The sequence below is a fragment of the Myotis brandtii genome, unplaced genomic scaffold (assembly GCF_000412655.1).
Source record: "Myotis brandtii unplaced genomic scaffold, ASM41265v1 scaffold384, whole genome shotgun sequence".
Classification (NCBI taxonomy): Eukaryota; Metazoa; Chordata; class Mammalia; order Chiroptera; family Vespertilionidae; genus Myotis; species Myotis brandtii.
The window spans coordinates 388,270-405,563 of NW_005364745.1; the positions used below are offsets into that span (position 1 = coordinate 388,270).

At 42.2% G+C, this 17,294-nt stretch overlaps 1 protein-coding gene and 1 long non-coding RNA gene across 8 annotated transcripts in view; both read left to right on the top strand.

Annotated features, from left to right (window-relative positions):
* Nucleotides 1–17,294, top strand: part of DAB2 (Dab, mitogen-responsive phosphoprotein, homolog 2 (Drosophila)) — a 159,421-nt gene that overhangs the window by 140,391 nt on the left and 1,736 nt on the right. For 4 of the 7 annotated variants that reach the window (XM_014544848.1, XM_014544847.1, XM_014544851.1 and 1 more), the window contains exons 6-14: nt 1,508–1,588; nt 2,176–2,202; nt 2,438–2,491; nt 3,105–3,167; nt 8,243–8,893; nt 9,868–10,030; nt 13,857–14,486; nt 15,024–15,133; nt 15,719–15,789. In XM_014544848.1, the coding sequence (XP_014400334.1) occupies nt 1,508–1,588; nt 2,176–2,202; nt 2,438–2,491; nt 3,105–3,167; nt 8,243–8,893; nt 9,868–10,030; nt 13,857–14,486; nt 15,024–15,133; nt 15,719–15,784 (1,845 nt within the window). In that variant the 3' untranslated portion in view covers nt 15,785–15,789. Of the gene's footprint in view, nt 1–683; nt 873–1,507; nt 1,589–2,175; nt 2,203–2,437; nt 2,492–3,104; nt 3,168–8,242; nt 8,894–9,867; nt 10,031–13,856; nt 14,487–15,023; nt 15,134–15,718; nt 15,790–17,294 lie in introns of those variants that run through there. The other 3 variants (XM_014544849.1, XM_014544850.1, XM_005872568.1) reach the window with 3 other exon arrangements.
* On the top strand, nt 10,039–12,329 carry LOC106727188. The gene is made up of 2 exons (XR_001363360.1): nt 10,039–10,381; nt 11,874–12,329. It is a non-coding gene; the product is annotated as an uncharacterized LOC106727188 (long non-coding RNA).

Sequence of the window (17,294 nt, forward strand, 5' to 3'; positions counted from 1 at the left end):
TTAAGACAGTATTAGGACCATATGTGAACATTATCTAAACATATGGCCTGCCTGGAGAATTGGCTTCTATGTAGATCTCCAAAGTATGGGAAGTAGAGAAATGTATTGTCTCTTCTTCCCAAATAGCAGGGCAATGGATGGGAGTTATCATTAAGCACTTATTTCTAGTCCCTGACTCTGGTCTTTTCTCCCTACAAGCTTCACATCAATTCTAAAGACTATACAGGATTACCAAGTTTAAGTCCAGTAACTCTGTTCAAATCCAGTATTAATGTGAGAAGGGGAGGGGACTGTAGAGCAGAGATAATATGCAAGAGTCTCTTTAGCTTATGCCTGTGAACTGATAGGTATATTTGTCCTTTTATTTAACTCATTTTAACTATAATTACTAGATCATCCTCTAATAGATGTGTCGAGTCTATAAACATGGGTATGCTATAATATCACTTGGGTATTCTTTTCGACCCCAGGTACAAGAACTAGATTAATCCTAACCTTTGGTTTGTGATGCTATTGTAGGTCTATGCATGGGTCTCATTTTAATATATAAGGGTAGAGAAAAGTAAGTTTTCAGTTGTATTGTATTAATAATAAATAACTAATAAATAATAATACAAGAATAACCTGTCCAGTGTGGCTCAGTGGTTGATTCAGCCTCTGCATATATCTGATGCTTAGCTGCGCTAGCATACAGATAGATGCTAATTTTCCCAGGAAATCATGTGTTTGTCCTTTTTCAGGTGATAGAGCACGAACATCCAGTAAATAAGATCTCTTTCATTGCCCGAGATGTGACAGACAACCGGGCATTTGGTTATGTGTGTGGAGCAGAAGGCCAGCATCAGTTTTTTGCCATAAAAACAGGGCAGCAGGTAAGTGCTAAGCCCTGAGGTATACCTGTAGGGGACTTGTCCTCAGTGGAACATAGGAGTGTCTATCACTCAACTAAAGAGCTTTCTAGAAACAACTGGAGATAGGGGGAGGAATAAACAATGATTCAAAGGATAACTATGTTTATTGGTCTAAGGAAGCGGTTCTCAACCTGTGGGTCGCGACCCCTTTGGGAGTCGAACGACCCTTTCACAGTTGTTGCCTAAGATCATCGGAAAACACATATATAATTACATATTGTTTTTGTGATTAATCACTATGCTTTAATTATGTTCAATTTGTAACAATGAAAATACATCCTGCATATCAGATATTTACATTACGATTCATAACAGTAGCAAAATTACAGTTATGAAGTAGCAACGAAAATAATTTTATGGTTGGGGGTCACCACAACATGAGGAACTGTATTAAAGGGTCGCAGCATTAAGAAGGTTGAGAACCACTGCCTGGGGGTGGGGATGGGAGTAGGGGTTATTTCCCATAAAACAGGGGAACGTAGTAAGGAGCTTTAAGAGAAAGTGGGGAGGGGAGTACTAAATCAGAACTGATGGGAGACAAAGGGAAGAAAATAGTAAGATTAAAATACTGATAAAGATGTTCTCTCTTGCTTCAGGCTGAGCCATTAGTCATTGATCTTAAAGACCTTTTTCAAGTTATCTATAACGTGAAGAAAAAGGAAGAAGAAAAAAAAAAGGCAAGTGCTACCCAATACAGGTTCTATTAAAGTTAACATTGTTTGCGGGTAGTTTTTATCGCGCGCTAACAGGTGGCGCGGGCCATTTTTGCTAATTTTTTACACAAATGGCAACGTTCAGTAAAATTGAAAAAGGCAAGTGCTACCCAATACAGGTTCTATTAAACTTAAGACAGTATTAGGACCATATGTGAACATTATCTAAACATATGGCCTGCCTGGAGAATTGGCTTCTATGTAGATCTCCAAAGTATGGGAAGTAGAGAAATGTATTGTCTCTTCTTCCCAAATAGCAGGGCAATGGATGGGAGTTATCATTAAGCACTTATTTCTAGTCCCTGACTCTGGTCTTTTCTCCCTACAAGCTTCACATCAATTCTAAAGACTATACAGGGTTACCAAGTTTAAGGCCATTAACTCTGTTCAAATCCAGTATTAATGTGAGAAGGGGAGGGGACTATAGAGCAGAGATAATATGCAAGAGTCTCTTTTGCTTATGCCTGTGAACTGATAGGTATATTTGTTCTTTTATTTAACTCATTTTAACTATAATTACTAGATCACTGAATTTATGTCTTTCTTTTTAGATGGAAGAAGCCAACAACGCAGTCGAGGTAAAACTGCATCTTCTCTCCTTGTGAATTGTGATGTATGACGTGATTAAGCCCTTGTTTGCTCCCTGCCCAGCATGCTCCCCTTCTGGCTTATTGCTCTGTGTTCATGACCCTTCTGGTCATGGGAGACGTATGGTTGAATGATCAGGACCAAAATTATAACCACTGAGCAAGTCAATACACTAGGAAATGAAAACTTGCCAACTAAGCCCTTAAATATTTGCCATCTTTTCAGAATGGAAGCGAGGCCCTAATGACTCTTGATGACCAAGCTAACAAACTGAAATTGGTATGTATGTGACCTTTTATGATTCTTGCTTACCAGAATGTGGGTTTTACTTCCTGTAGATGTTGCAAAGACAGAATCTGTATGAAAATCCAATTGCAACAACTATTTCCCTAACATTGATGTTAATATAAAAAGCAATCTTTTTAGTAAAGACATCTAAATCTAATCCAAATACTTTTTTTTATTGATTTCAGAGAGGAAGGGAGAGGGAGAGAGATAGAAGAATCAATGATGAGAGAGAATCATTAGTTGGCTGCCCTCTGCATGCCTCCTCCCCCGCCCCGCACTGGGGATCAAGCCTGAAACCCAGGCATGTGCCCTTGACTGGAATCGAACCTGGAACCCTTCAGTATGCAGGCCGACGCTCTATCCACTGAGCCAAACCAGCTGGGGCTCGAATACTTTTTAAAGAGTTTGGACCAGATGGATTTGCTTGGGTACCTGTCTACACTTCCTGACCTAAATCGCCCAATATCAAATCTGTATTAGTTAAATGAAAATTCAATTGTGACGGCTATTTTCCTAAACGTCTGTTTAGGAAACAATCACTACAATATACAAAATAACCTTTTTGAGTAGACACATCTGAATCTAATCCAAATACTTTTTTAAGGCTGTTGACCGGATGGATTTGTTTGGGGACATGTCTACACCTCCTGACCTAAATAGTCCAACAGTAAGTGTCTGTTTTTAAATTTGCAATGTAATGGAAATGACATCTATGACTCAAATTGGCAATTAACCAGAAATCTTGAGCATCTTTATTGAAACTTGGAACATGGCAGCAGATTTTTTTCTGCATAAAGTGTAAATGGCTGCTAGAACAAATTTGCATCTTAAGTCACCATGGGAACCTATCAGGACTAATTCAGATACTTAATATTGCTTGGAGATTAAATCTGAGCCATAGGTCAGGCAATGTAGTCCTTCTTGGTATTACTTAGGATCAGAAGGAGGAGTTGAATAATAATTCTTGGCATAAGCCTACTTGAAGGAAGTATGTTTGTTAAATGATTAATTGTAAAACCTCCTGGCTGCTCCATTTATTTTTTATTCTTCCTTTGTGAGTTAGCATAAGCTTGGTGTGAAGCAAGATTTAACTATGTTTAACCAAGACTTGTCCTTGTTTCAAAAAAAAAGTTTCTCATTTTTTACAGGATATTAGAGTGTATCACATCTTCTTAATATCAAGACTAGAATGACATTTTCCTTTACAGATAAGAAAATGGTAATTCTGAAAAAAATAAAAATTTACCAAAGAAAGAGGTTCAAATTCAGCACCAAAACCCAAGTCTCAGACCTTCCAAAACAGGCCTCCAGTGGAATTACCCATGTAATTTTGAATGGCTTTTTACAACTTCTGTTATTTATTTAATAGTTTCTTGAATACCTGCTACTTTCCGGGCACAGCAATGAGATGCACAATGTCAATGACATCGTTAAAGCCAATTAAAAAGGAGACCAACATTAAAACCAATTAAAAAGCTTATTAGTGGATGTTAATTATAAGGTATTTACCTGGCTTTGGAGGGTCAGCTAATAGTGCTGAGTGAATTTCCAGGCTTGAACATAAAAGACGAGAAGGCTACAACCAGACAAAAGAGCATCACTGTCTATCTAGGGGTCTCTGACATCAGGGAATTATTAAGCAAGCCTGTCTGGCCAAGAAGGTCACTGGAAATAAAACCACAGCAGACCAGAGACTGGGTGAGTCTCACTGGCCCGGAGTATTGCAGAGAATGCCAGGTCCCTGAAACTTCACATAAAATGCTGAAGCTCTGGAGGTGAGAAGGAGCAGGGGCTGGATACCCCCTTCCCAGGCCCTAAGCCTATGAGATTCACACTGTATAACTGCATTATAGAGGCCTCAAAGCCGCCACAGAGAAGCCTGTTCACGGTTCTGTAAAGCAGTGTGTCCTAACTCACTTGCCTGTAGAACCTGTCATTCTTCACAATGTCTGTTACCGTTCTAAGGAGAAACTTTTTGACATACAGGATTAGACAGCCCTGGAAGGTCCATGCCAGCTCTGAAATCGATGTCTGAAAAGCATGCTTTCCAAGTGTAACTGGCATTCAAACAAGTTTATTGAAAGAGATCAGAACACTCAAGCTCTGAAGCAGTTTCCATGGGGTAGGCAAGGAAGCACTGACGGCTTCGTCTGCTTCTGTAGCCTTCTGGAAAGTTAGGGAAAAGGAAATAGAAAGCAGCTTGAGTAAGCCTGAGTCTCGTTGATATTAGACTTCATACATTTTACGAATTTTTGGTGTATCAATAACTAATAATATATTAAAGAAATAAATACCATCAAAGTAGATGGTATCTAATAAGAGAATTCCAACAGCATTAATTATGAGCTGGTCAGACTTTGCCAGCATATTCTTGCAGATTGACTTTATATTCATAGGTCACAAAATAAACTTATCTTTACTTGATAAAACCAGCATGTTTTAAAAGATTCAAATCTTACAGTAGTTGCTTTGGAAGAGATGAAGAGAGGATAAATCTCAATTATCTAAACTTTATTAGTTAGGCCCTGTCCCTCCTCCCACATTTATACAGAATAGTTGTATGTGTTACAAATAAAGCTCATGTTGCAAACTAAGTAGCATACCTCAGAATGTAATTTTTATTGGAAAACCACTTGAACAATATTCATCCATACTGATCTAAAAAAAGAAAAAGAAAAAAAAAGACATGCTCTAATGAAAATGTTGATCATTCAGAGTTATTATGAGAAGAACATAAGGTATGGTCCACCTTCAAGGAGGTTAAAACTGGTGCAGGGATGGGCCAGGGCACAGTGTTGTGGAAGTAAGATGCGGAAAGGGCACAGGTGAAGCTGAAATAGAGGATCCATGGGAAGAGGCTTTATAAATTATCTGAACTTGAACTGGGTCTTTTAAATGTGTAGGAAAATAGAGTAGTTAGGCTAAATGTAAACTGGATTCCCCTCCTGCTTGTGGGTCACTTTGAAGGTCTGGCTAACGAAGCTTATTTTAATACAGAAAGACACAGAAAGCTTCGGGTAGGGAAGTCCAGGATTTGGCAGCGAGATGTTTAGGTGGCATAGCTGCCTAGAGGAGAGCTAGGCTATGGAGTTCAGTAGTTAAGACTCCGTCTCTGGACAGACACCCCTTGGTTGCCTGCTGCCCCTCTTGCTGGAGCTCCCTAAGAGCAGGGACTGCATTTCACTCTCCTATCACTAGTGCTTGTCTCTTGGGTCCTCCAACGATGGCTGTGTGGATGCAGTATTGACATCCAAGGAAAAATTGCATGAAGCTCTGACCTAGGAGGTGGATGAGGAGTCTTGCATCTCTTAATTATAGTCTATGAACTAGACTCAATCTTTTTTTTTTTAATTTTTCTTTATTGTTGAAAGTATTGCATATGTCCCCTTTATTTCCCATTGACCCCCTCCACCCTGCTCCCCCCCACCCTCAGGCCTTCACACTATTGTCTGTGTCCATGGTTATGCATATATGCATATAAAGTCTTTGGCTAATCTCTCCCCAACCACCACCCCACCCCCACCATCCCTCTGAGCTTCAACAATCTGCTCCATGCTTCTATGTCTTTGGATCTATTTTGTTCATCAGTTTATTTTGTTCATTAGATTCCACATATGAGTGAGATCATGTGATAGACTCTTAATCTGGAATTAGCAACAGACCTGAGCTGAGGAAGCCTTATACATTTCACTTATAGGCCGACTATTCTGAAGTCTAACACTGGGGCTCCTGTTTGGTGTCCTAAGAACTTCTTCTGAAGTATTTGCAAAGGAGAACTCTGCCAGCTGTGAATACCCAACTGTTCTAACCAGAGGTGGCTCCTAATAAATGAATAAATACTGAAATCACAAGCTTTTGTAGTACCTTTTCCTGCCTTTTGATTGTTAAAGATCCCTACATTAAGAAATCTTCCATTCTGTTTCTTTGATTAAAAGAAAATTTTAATGACAAGCTCTTTCTTCTGACAAATTCTTCTGGTTATAAAAAGAAAAGCTGGTTTTTAAGCATTGTGGTTTATACCTAACAGTAAAGGAAGCCAAAAGATAGAGTACTAATTAGGTCTGATTTGGGGCCTAAACTTTCTAAAAATGTATTCTTTTCCCTTAAAACAAAAGAGGTCTGCCTCCTCAGGCCTCCTTTTTCTTTTTGAGAATTTTATATTCCCTGACGGTTGTTTTTGTCTCAAGGATCATAATGTTTAGTGATCTGTTCAGGGCAATGCTAGAATTCCAACTTCCATTTCAAAGGTGTTTATGGTTTATATTCCTCTGTGGTCAGCATAGTGAAGTATTAATGGACCAAAGTCAGTTAGGAGGAGGGTCTGTCAGTGTGACAGTTCAGTCCCAGGGTGGCTCCTAACTAGTGATAAAGACGTGGCAGATTGATCCAATTGGCTGCTCTTATGCTAAGAAGGATGTCTTACCTAACAACTGAGAACCCAGATAATTAACATGCCAGAAACTGATAAGGAATAAAATTTGTGGAGTTACGAATTTGGTATGTCTTTCAAATTAACTCTTAAACCCACATCTCCACCTTATACATAAATCAGACTAGATTATATATAAATTAAAGACAAAGATTAGTTGAATTTATCCTCTAGATAGATGAGATAGGCAACTCTTAAGCTATATTTTTTAAAATATATTTTTATTGATTTCAGAGAGGAAGGGAGAGGAAGAGAGAGATAGAAACATCAATGATGAGAGGGGATTATTAATTGGCTGCCTCCTGTACGTTGGACCAAGCCTGCAACCCAGGCATGTGCCCTTGATTGGAATCGAACCTGAGACCCAATGTTCTATCCACTGAGCCCAACCAGCTAAGGCTTAAGCTATATTATTTTTTAAAGATGCACAAATACAAGAGGTTAATGTGATGTTGTTAGATTATATCCCTATCTTAGGTTATCACTTTCTTAGAAAGACATAGACAAAAGGGTGTGTCCAGAGGAGAGGCTAAGAGGATCAGGATGAGAGATCTAACTTGGCTGGCACTTTCAAAAAGATTCTGGCAAGGGCGGGGGGAAAAAAAGGACACATATGTAATACCCTTTGTAATACTTTAAGCAATAAAAAAAGCACTTTCAAAAAGATTCTGAAATATTTTAAAAAACATACCTGACATCTCCCTATAGTTGACCCAAGGAAAGACCAATTATAGGGAGATATATTTGACCTCAAACTTCATCACATCCAGAACTGCAAAATATGAATGTATTAGCCAGTAAATGCGCTTATTTGGAGAGGTGATGTTACATGACTGGGGTACAGTGATAGGAAAGCAAAGATATCAGGCAGGAAGCTGGGCAGGGCTTCTGAAGTCTAGTCTTACCTTCAAGCTCTATATACTTAATCACTTGGAGTGACTCACAGTGAATTCCTTTAAGACTTTCAAAGACATGAATTGAAACAACCATGATCATGAACTCAGCCAGTCTGTAAGGGTGATCTGTGACATGAATGATATAAACAACAGTAAGATTTCATTTAATTAAGGGGTCAATGAAGTTGAGACATAAATAAACAGGCACAGGTGGGGAAGGGGGAGGGAGGACCTATTCAACTGGAAAATGCACTCACCGAGGGGATGGGAGATCATCGTCAACCTGTTTGTCAAAAACCAAAATCTCACGGGAATTGTGATAACCCTGGTCATTTTATGTAGCTTTTTCATTTGTAGTCACAACATGGACTAACACTTTCTTTCTCTCTTTTTTTTTTCTCTTTCCAAATGTGATAGGAAAGCAAAGATATCCTGTTAGTGGATCTAAACTCTGAAATCAACACCAATCAGAATTCTTTAAGAGAAAATTCATTAACAAACGGCATCACCTCCTCCTCTCTTCCTCGACCAAAGCCTCAGGCGTCTTTCTTGCCCGAAAATGCCTTTCCTGCCAATCTCCATTTCTTTCCCACCCCCAATCCCGACCCTTTCCGTGATGATCCTTTTGCACAGCAGGACCAATCGCCACCCTCTTCATTTGATTCTCTCAAATCTCCAGATCAGAAGACAGAGAATTTGAGTGGCTTGTCTACTCCGCTGAGTAATGGGCCCCTGAATGGGGATGTTGATTACTTTGGTCAGCAGTTTGACCAGATCTCTAACCGGACTGGCAAGCAGGAAGCTCAGGCAGACCCGTGGCCCCTCTCCAGCCCGCAAACCCAGCCAGCAGTGAGAACTCAGAATGGGGTCTCTGACAGAGAACAGAACGGCTTCCATGTCAAATCCTCCCCGAACCCTTTTGTGGGAAGCCCTCCCAAAGGACTGCCCGTGCCAAATGGCCTAAAGCAGGACTTGGAGAGCTCTGTCCAGTCCTCCACACATGACTCCATAGCCATTATCCCACCTCCACAGAGTACCAAACCAGGAAGAGGCAGAAGGACTGCCAAGGTGAATTGTCTTCTCCGCATGTCCGTGGGCAGAATGCATGTTCGCTGTCCCAGGGTGGTCTGAGGCCAGCTGTCTTTCCTGCTGCTATTGTAGTTTCCTGTGTGGCTGTACTCTATATAGAAGGTGGGGTGAGCCTGTCATCCCCCAGGAATACCTTCCTCTAATCACCACCCTTTCAAAGCTTCGCGCTCAGCAGCGTTGTCGCGGCCTGCTTTCCCTCTGCATGCCTTGTCTCTTATTATTAACTAAACACAAGTTTTTTTCCGTTTTTAATGCTGCTATGCTTCTGTACCTCTGGTAAGTTTGATGGTCACGTTCTGGGAGCGGAGGGCAAGGGTTCTTGTGATTCCCCTTATCCACACCTTCCCCGCACTACCGCGCGCCCCGCACACACCCCTCAGGTTGTGCTAATGACCAAGGTGGGGGCGTCAAATTCTTGAGTTTGTCTCCTCTATTAAAAGTTGACTGAATAATCCATTGTCTTAAAAGATACCTGTATTTACTGTTACCACTTCATTCAAAAGCAATTTAAAATGTGGTTTCTGTTAAGTATTATTTTTTAATCTCTTTGGAATATGTAGGCTGGCCTAATGATTAGACTAGTGTATCAAGGCCATGCAGACTGATTCAAATCCACTAGAATGGTCAAACACATTTAAGCGACTTATTTATAACTGTCCCTTTCCCAGCTTCAAGCTTTTAGCTGGCAAGGAGACCGGGCAGACACAAATGTGTAAATAAGTAAATTAGATTTCACTTTGAGAGTCCAAGACCTCGTCTCCTGCCCATTGCAGGGATCCTTGTCCTTTTGCTTTGGTTGGTTGGTTGGTTGGTTGGTGTTTTGTGGTAGTCCATCAGTATAGGAAGTGGTTTTTCTGTGTGGTTCCCGATTTGAGGTACAGAGTAGGAGACAGAATGACACTGCGTTTCTCTGTTGCTGAGTAACTCCTTTATGTCCCCCTCTACCCTGTCAGTCTCCAGCAAATGACTTGCTGACATCAGACATCTTTGCTCCTCCGGACTCAGAACCTCCAGGCCAGGCATCACCTACGGGACAATCTGCAACCCCACAGACCAACCCTCTGGATCTCTTCAAGACCAGTGTTTCTCCCCCTGTGGGACCCCTAGCAGGTCTAGGTAAGGGCCCGAGATCGAGTCAGGTTTGACTCTGTTATTTTCACTCCCAGGACGATAGTGCCTAGAAGGAAGGCACTTCATTTCCTTAGAGGTTTCAGGGGCATAAAACTGAAGCATCTTAGAGAGCCTTTCTCCCACTCTTCCTTCTGTACAACCTCACCCCCATTTGGTACCCTTGGATGTAAATGAAATTTGGCTTCTTGAATTGGAATGTGAGAAGAAATCCATTTTCAATATTGTACTTATTTGAACCAACTGCTCACTAAAGACAATTATGAGGGGTTCTGAAACACAGCCCAGCTTCATTGGAGCTAAGATGACAGAGCCTTATTTATCGTCTCTATTAGAAAAGTAAGAACGTGCGTGTCTTCCATGTAAGTTGCCATTTCTAGCTTGAAGCCCTCTTCCCTATTAAATGGCTACCCCTCTTAGAAGGGACATATACCCTGTGAGGGATATAAGTAAAGTCTGAAGCAAGTGTAAGTCATAGAATGAAAGTCCTAGTTTCTGAGCCCAGCTCCACCCCTGGTATCTGGAGGGTGTGGACGGGCATAGATCCTATCTGCCTCTGCCTACTTAAGCCTTAGCAGCTCTTTGCCAATATTCTGGCGAGCTGAGTGTCTTAATAGAGTAAGAAGTAAATGCTGGAAATGTGACGTTGAAAAGAGCATAGAGATATGGGAAGAGGTGGGACTTTTTCAGATAACTAGGATGTGCTGGTGCTGCCATTCATATATGTGTCACTAGCTCCTGTGAGCCACTGAGCCACTCTGTGGCAGGACACTGGGGAAGGCCACATGCCTAAGGGCTGGCCCTGCTACCCTTTGTCCACAGCCTCAGTCGTACAGTCTTCAGAAACCCGGACAACAGTCCTTGCTGTCTGGCTGGGGATTCTCTGTGTTTCTGCTTCTTGGCACCACAATGAGCTCCAAAGAGACTTTGTCCCTGAGGGAGCAGCGAGGGGCTCCCTTCCTCATTCTGTACAAGTTGATCAGGGATTTCTCTCTGCCTCCTGCAGAGCCAGTCATCAGGACCCTGCTTTGTTTTTTTCTCTGCTGTTTTCCTGCAAAGGAACATACTGTGGTTCTGTCATATTAACTGTTTCATCATATCGGGAGGATGGGAGCAAAAGGAAAGCCGTTACCCAGATGCCAAATGGCTGAAATGCATGTGGGGTGAGAAGCCAACTTGTCCCAGCACCCTGCTTGCATTGGTACCATCAAGAGACCCTCCCCGAGCTCTTCATGTCTTTTGGGAGCTTCCCCCTTTCTCGTTGCTCTTTTCCCCGCACCCCCAAGTGGAGCTGGTTGATGTTTTTCCTTGCAGAAGGGTAGGGAGCTTGCAGGCAGTGTCTGTGGCCAGATCACATCACAGAGCTTTGTAGTCTGATATGATGCCCCGAAGAATTTTCACAGCCAATATTGAACAAGTCAGCCTGAAAATACAGCTGGACCCTATAACTGTTCATTTATTCAGACGAAGTGAAGCTTTTTGGCTAGGAGCCCCTGTTGAGGCCTTGGGGTATACAACTGCAGAATACTGATGATTCTTCCAAGTTTGGACATGGGACTCAAACTGAGCTCCACAGTATAGCCCCTGTCCACTAGCAGGGATCCTCCGCCAAACCCTGGAAGGTGGTAGGTCTGGCTTCCGCTGGCCCCAGCTGGGGGAACTCTCTCCTCTGGAGAATGGGGGGTGGGGAGAAGGGGTTGTAAAAAGCTGAGCCTTCAGTTTTGACTTGCTACCCTGTGTTTTCATCTAGAATCAGAATATAATAAAATGAACTTTTTTACTGAAACTTTTTTTTTCTTTTTTTTTTACCTCTTGCCTCTACTTTTTCCAGCGGGGCCTTAAGTATCTTGGAAACACAACACATGGAATCTTGTAGATGGGAATGAAGGCTGGCATAAGTATATATTGGGAAAGTCTTTATTTCCTGGCAAATTTAATATTTTTCTCTTTTACCACCACTCCCACTAATACCACCTATGTCTAAAGCCACACACTTTCCTAAGGGAAGGCAAGCCATTCAACATGAAAGATGATAAAATTCTACCCAATTTGCACATCCATCTGGTGTAAATTATTACTGAGTGACTCTGGGTTTCAGTAATAGAGTTTAAATAAATTTGTTTGAAAATGCTAGAGATAACTTGGTTCAAACTCAGCTCCCTTTTAGAAGCCTACAATCTAAGATAACTTTCCCTTCGATTCATTGTGAAGGGAATATGTATATACTTTTAGTGTAAATGAAGTCTAAAGCTGTATCTGTACAATAAATATTTGCATTAACATTCAATTAAAAAAAATAGTCCTGTTTCTTGATGCCAGAGAGGCAGAACAGGAGGATTGGCTGCTGGGTTTGGAGCCAGTATGCCTGAGTTTTCATCTCCACTGTCGCAAACTGTGACTTCCCCAACTTTAATCATTAATATTCTTGTACCCAGTTCCCTCCTCTCAGAAATAAGGGTGTTAACTTAGTAAGATGGCCTTTCCTGAAACCCACTGCTCTCCATGAGCACACCGTATGCTCGTGGCCAGATGGCTGATGTTCATGGTGGTAGAGTTGAGTCAAGGAACACCAACCTCCAATACTAGAAAAGTTCAAGACAGAATACCCTGCTCCATCAGCCCCCGAATACCATTTTCAAAACATTTCTCACTTTGGAAACAGAAACACCCCTAACCCAAGTTCGAGGGCCGTCGTTGGGTTAGAGCACTTTCATGATGAAAGAATGCCCTGCCCCAAAGCTCAGAGCAAGTAGGTTTTGAGAGCCGAGCATCATTCGTGAATAGGGCTGCTAGTGGTGACAGTTTAACTGGGTCCTTAATACACTTGGGAAGAAGCAGGAGAGACAATGCCCTCTGTCTCTGAACAAGATGTGGGGAACGAGCTTCTCAGGAAGAGGGGCCAACATTGGAGAGACTTGGACGTCAGTGGTTTCACTAACTCCTAATCAACGTGCAGGGATGCAGGCCACGGGGAGTTCCTCGCAGAGATCAGACCCCCGGGCACAGGCCATTGGTTACCTCGGAAGGTGTTTTAGTTCCACGGGTTCTTCTCCCTCCCCTCCTCTTTTGTATACCATGTTCTAACTTCTGGCCAAGTTTAGTGAGTGACACATGGCAGGAAGCACTTTTATTTGAAACAGCTCTCCCAGGATAACCGGCCTTTTCTCCATGTTCATATAGAAAAACCCGAAAGTATCTTGGCACCAACCAAACTTTACCATCCTTTTGTATAGCTGTATCAACCTTGGCAGCATTTAAAAGCAAGGCAACTCTGAAATGGTTTCTTTAGGGTATACGCATGTTGAGGCCTAAGGCACATGCGTGATAGCTGCTTTCCATAAGACTCAGACAGTAGCCAGCTGCCAAATGGAAAGATGGAATCAGTGACTCAGAGTGCCCCATGGTTTATCTTAATTAGCTACTTCATAATCAGCATGGTTTGTATACGTAAATGTATTCACAGTGTTGACAGGCTCGGTTCTAGCTGTTTAAAATACACCAGTGTATGTACGAGGAGGGCCCATTTTTTCATGACTTGGTACTTACGGTCTGTGTTACCCTTCCAATGAAGCAAAAAGATGTGGTAGAAAGAAAGGGCATCAAAATGCCACCTGCATTTGGATACCAGCTATACTGTATCGGCTTGTTAATCTCCTGGTGACCTGAGCCTTCATTTCCATGTCAGCCTCAAGGCTGAATGAAGGCATTGGCCATGTAGATGCTTTATAAATGCTTCCGGGAAAGTTGTTTTCTGAAACTCAGAAATCCTCTTTGAGCTTGTCTCCTGATAAGTTCTTTCTCTCACTTCCTTCAGGTGGTGTAGCAATCACACCGCCTCACACAGGACCATGGAGCCCGCCATCTCTCGTGTTCAATCAGTCCCCTTCCATGGTCCCAGGAGCCATGATGGGTGCTCAGCCTGCCGGATTCAGTCAACCAATGGTTTTTACCACAAGCCCGGCGGTTGCAGGTTGGAACCAGCCTTCATCCTTTGCAGCCTCAACTCCCCCTCCAGCCCCTGTTGTTTGGGGCCCATCAGCATCTGTGTCACCCAATACTTGGTCATCAGCCAGCCCTCTGGGGAATCCTTTTCAGAGCAATATTTTTCCAGTTCCTGCTGTGTCTACCCAGTCCCCTCCTATGCTCTCCTCTCTCCTGGTCACTCCTCCTCAACCACCTCCCAGAACTGGCCCTCCAAAGGACATCTCCACCAATGCCTTCGTTGCTTTGGATCCCCTCGGGGATCAAGAAGTCAAGGAAGTGAAAGAAATGTTTAAGGACTTACAACTGCGGCAGCCTCCGGTCCCCGCGAGGAAGGGAGACCAGCCTTCCTCGGGGACTTCAAGTGCCTTCTCGAGTTATTTCAACAGCAAGGTGGGCATTCCTCAGGAGAATGCAGACCACGATGACTTTGATGCTAACCAACTATTGAAAAAGATCAATGGTAAGCTACGCACTTCTCTGTCTACTATGCCAACAAGTACTAGTATTCCCCCTTCATATGGGCCCACAGAATCCATCAGAAGAAAACTCTCCCACCCACCAATAGCCTAATCAGTGGTTATGGAGACAACTTAACCATTTACCTTATGAAGCTAACTATTCACCTCACTAGAAAAGGTCTGGCCCTGTGCTGCCCTCTTGTGACAAATCTTAAGAGGGCTGCCAAGAGCTATTGATAGGCAATGGGTGCTGGTAGCTGGAGGGCTGTGTAGGAAAGCCTCCACCAAGCTCCATGGCCTCCAGTGGGGAATCTGAAGCTCTTTCACTTCAAGTCAATCAATATGCATGGTGTCCTCTTCTGAGAGGGATGGATTTGCCTGTAATAATTGGGAGCCCTCGTATGTGGTGGTGATGTTTGCTCCATTGATGAACATTTCAAAACCATGGAACTTACTTTCTAAGATAAGCCTGACCAGGGGCTGCTGCCTGTATTTGGGGAAAGCTTGTCTACTGATTACTTGGGTTTTTCACCTTCTAGAACCACCAAAGCCAGCTCCCAGACAAGGTGCCCCGCCAGTTACCAACTCTTCTGACAATGCCTTTGAGAACCCTTTCTCTAAAAATGCTTTCAGCTCGTCACAAGCCTCTGTAAGTATCAGCTGCTGCAAGCTGTCAATCATAGTGTGTGCCACACAGAGCTACTGCCTCCGCAGTTAACCTTGCTTGTAGGTATAACAATCCTGTGATGATAAAGGACGGTTGAATAAGATCTATCATTGAGAACCACCACCATGTAATCATGTAATCAACTCAAACTGGGGGAAGGTGATTTTTGCAGGGATGCCTATTCTAAACTTGAGAAATGAATATCATATAGAAAAAGTCTTTTGTATCTCATTGAACCTGGCTCATAAAAACATTTGAAAAGAAAATCAAACCAAAGTACTATATTTAAAAAATCTTTCATAGATTTAAGTTCCTGATTTCTCACCCATGATTCTTTAGCTCAAAAAAAAAAAATACTTCCCATTCTGGGGAAGCAAACATAATCTACCTGAACCTTGATTTTGATGTAAATAATAAATATACACCACCAGTTACAAGCTGGCAAATATAAATCATTGTAGACCCTTCTGTGACCTATGTGAATTTTAAAGAAATTAAAGAAGTCTTAAGTATTTTTTTCTTATAACTATAAGTATACTTATTGATTGGTTCGTTGTATCTCCATAGATGACTTCTCCTCAACCTGCATCTCCCGATGTATATAGGGATCCTTTCGGAAGTCCTTTTGCGTAACTTCTGTAAGTAGGGTGGCGTAGGGGGTGAGGATGAAATTTCAATTTTAGAATTGGGAAGAGGTTCAGTCTCTGTTATTTAGAAGTAATAGACATGAAAATCTATACTTAGCTACTTTTATAATGACTAGGCTGGTGTTCATATATATATGTGTATATGTATATGTATATGTATATGTATATGTATATGTATGTGTGTGTATATGTACATATATACACACACACATACATACTAGAGGCCCAGTGCATGAAATTCATGCACTCGGGGAGGGGGGGGCGGGGAGTCCCTCAGCCCGGCCTGCACCCTCTCACAGACCGGGAGCCCTCAGGGGATGTCCGACTGCTGGCTTAGGCCCGCTCCTAGGGAGAGGGCCTAAGCCAGCAGTTGGACATCCGTAACACTGCTGCAGAGGCGGGAGAGGCTCCCGGCACTGCAGCTGCACTTGCCAGCCGTGAGCCCAGCTTCTGGCTGAGCGGTGCTCCCCCTGTAGGAGCGCACTGACCACCAGGGGGCATCTCCTGCATTGAGCGTCTGCCCCCTGGTGGTCAGTGTGCCTCACAGTGATCGGTCGTACCACTGTTTGGTCGATTTGCATATTAGCCCTTTATTATATAGGATATATCAAAAGTAGTAATAGACCCCTGGGCATGTGGATTTCGATCATATCCTGTGTTTTTGATATTTCAGGTATCTATGGAAGTAAAACATAACATAACACCTACAGCTTTCTAGTTTTGTTTTGTTTTACCTTCATATTTAAGTGATTACAAAGCATCCTGGTAATTACTTGATTCCAATAGAACAGCGGTTTTCAAGCTTTTTCATCTCACGGCACACCTAAAGTAATTACTAAAATACTGTGACACACAAAAAAATACTATATTTTTTGCCGGTCTGACAAAAAATAGGTATAATTTTGATTCATTTGTACTGGATGGCTATTGTAGTGTTGGCTGTTGTCATTTTTTTTCATTTGAAAATCTAAGGGAAAAGAGGTCAGTGCCCCTGACTAAAATAGTCAGATATTGCATATTTTAAGAATTCTGGCATACTGGTTGAAAATCACTGCTATAGAAGGTTCAAAATCTGTAGACCTTCCGAAGCCACAAAACAGGTCAGCTAAACAGGTAATGATCACAATACTCTGCCTCCCAAGTACTTATTTCTTTGTGAGAGCCTTCAAAGCTAGTCTTAAATAGTCTGATGGCATTAAATCCCCAAGTGGGACAGTTGCCAATACCTCCTTCAAAAACAGTGTCAGTGCCAATGAGTTTGAAAGTTGATCCTTCCCACTAGTGGATTTCATCCTAAGTAAGTTATTGATGTAACCACCCTTTCTTTTTCAACAGTGAGTGGAAGCAACTTTGATTGACATTAAAAGATTGAAGTTAGTGGAGGGAAGGAGGTATATCTGCATTTAGGAGATGGGCATAGCTGGCTCAGGAGACCCATAGGAAGAGTGAAAAGAACCATCTTCTATCTGACAACAATAAGACTGAGTTTATTTGCA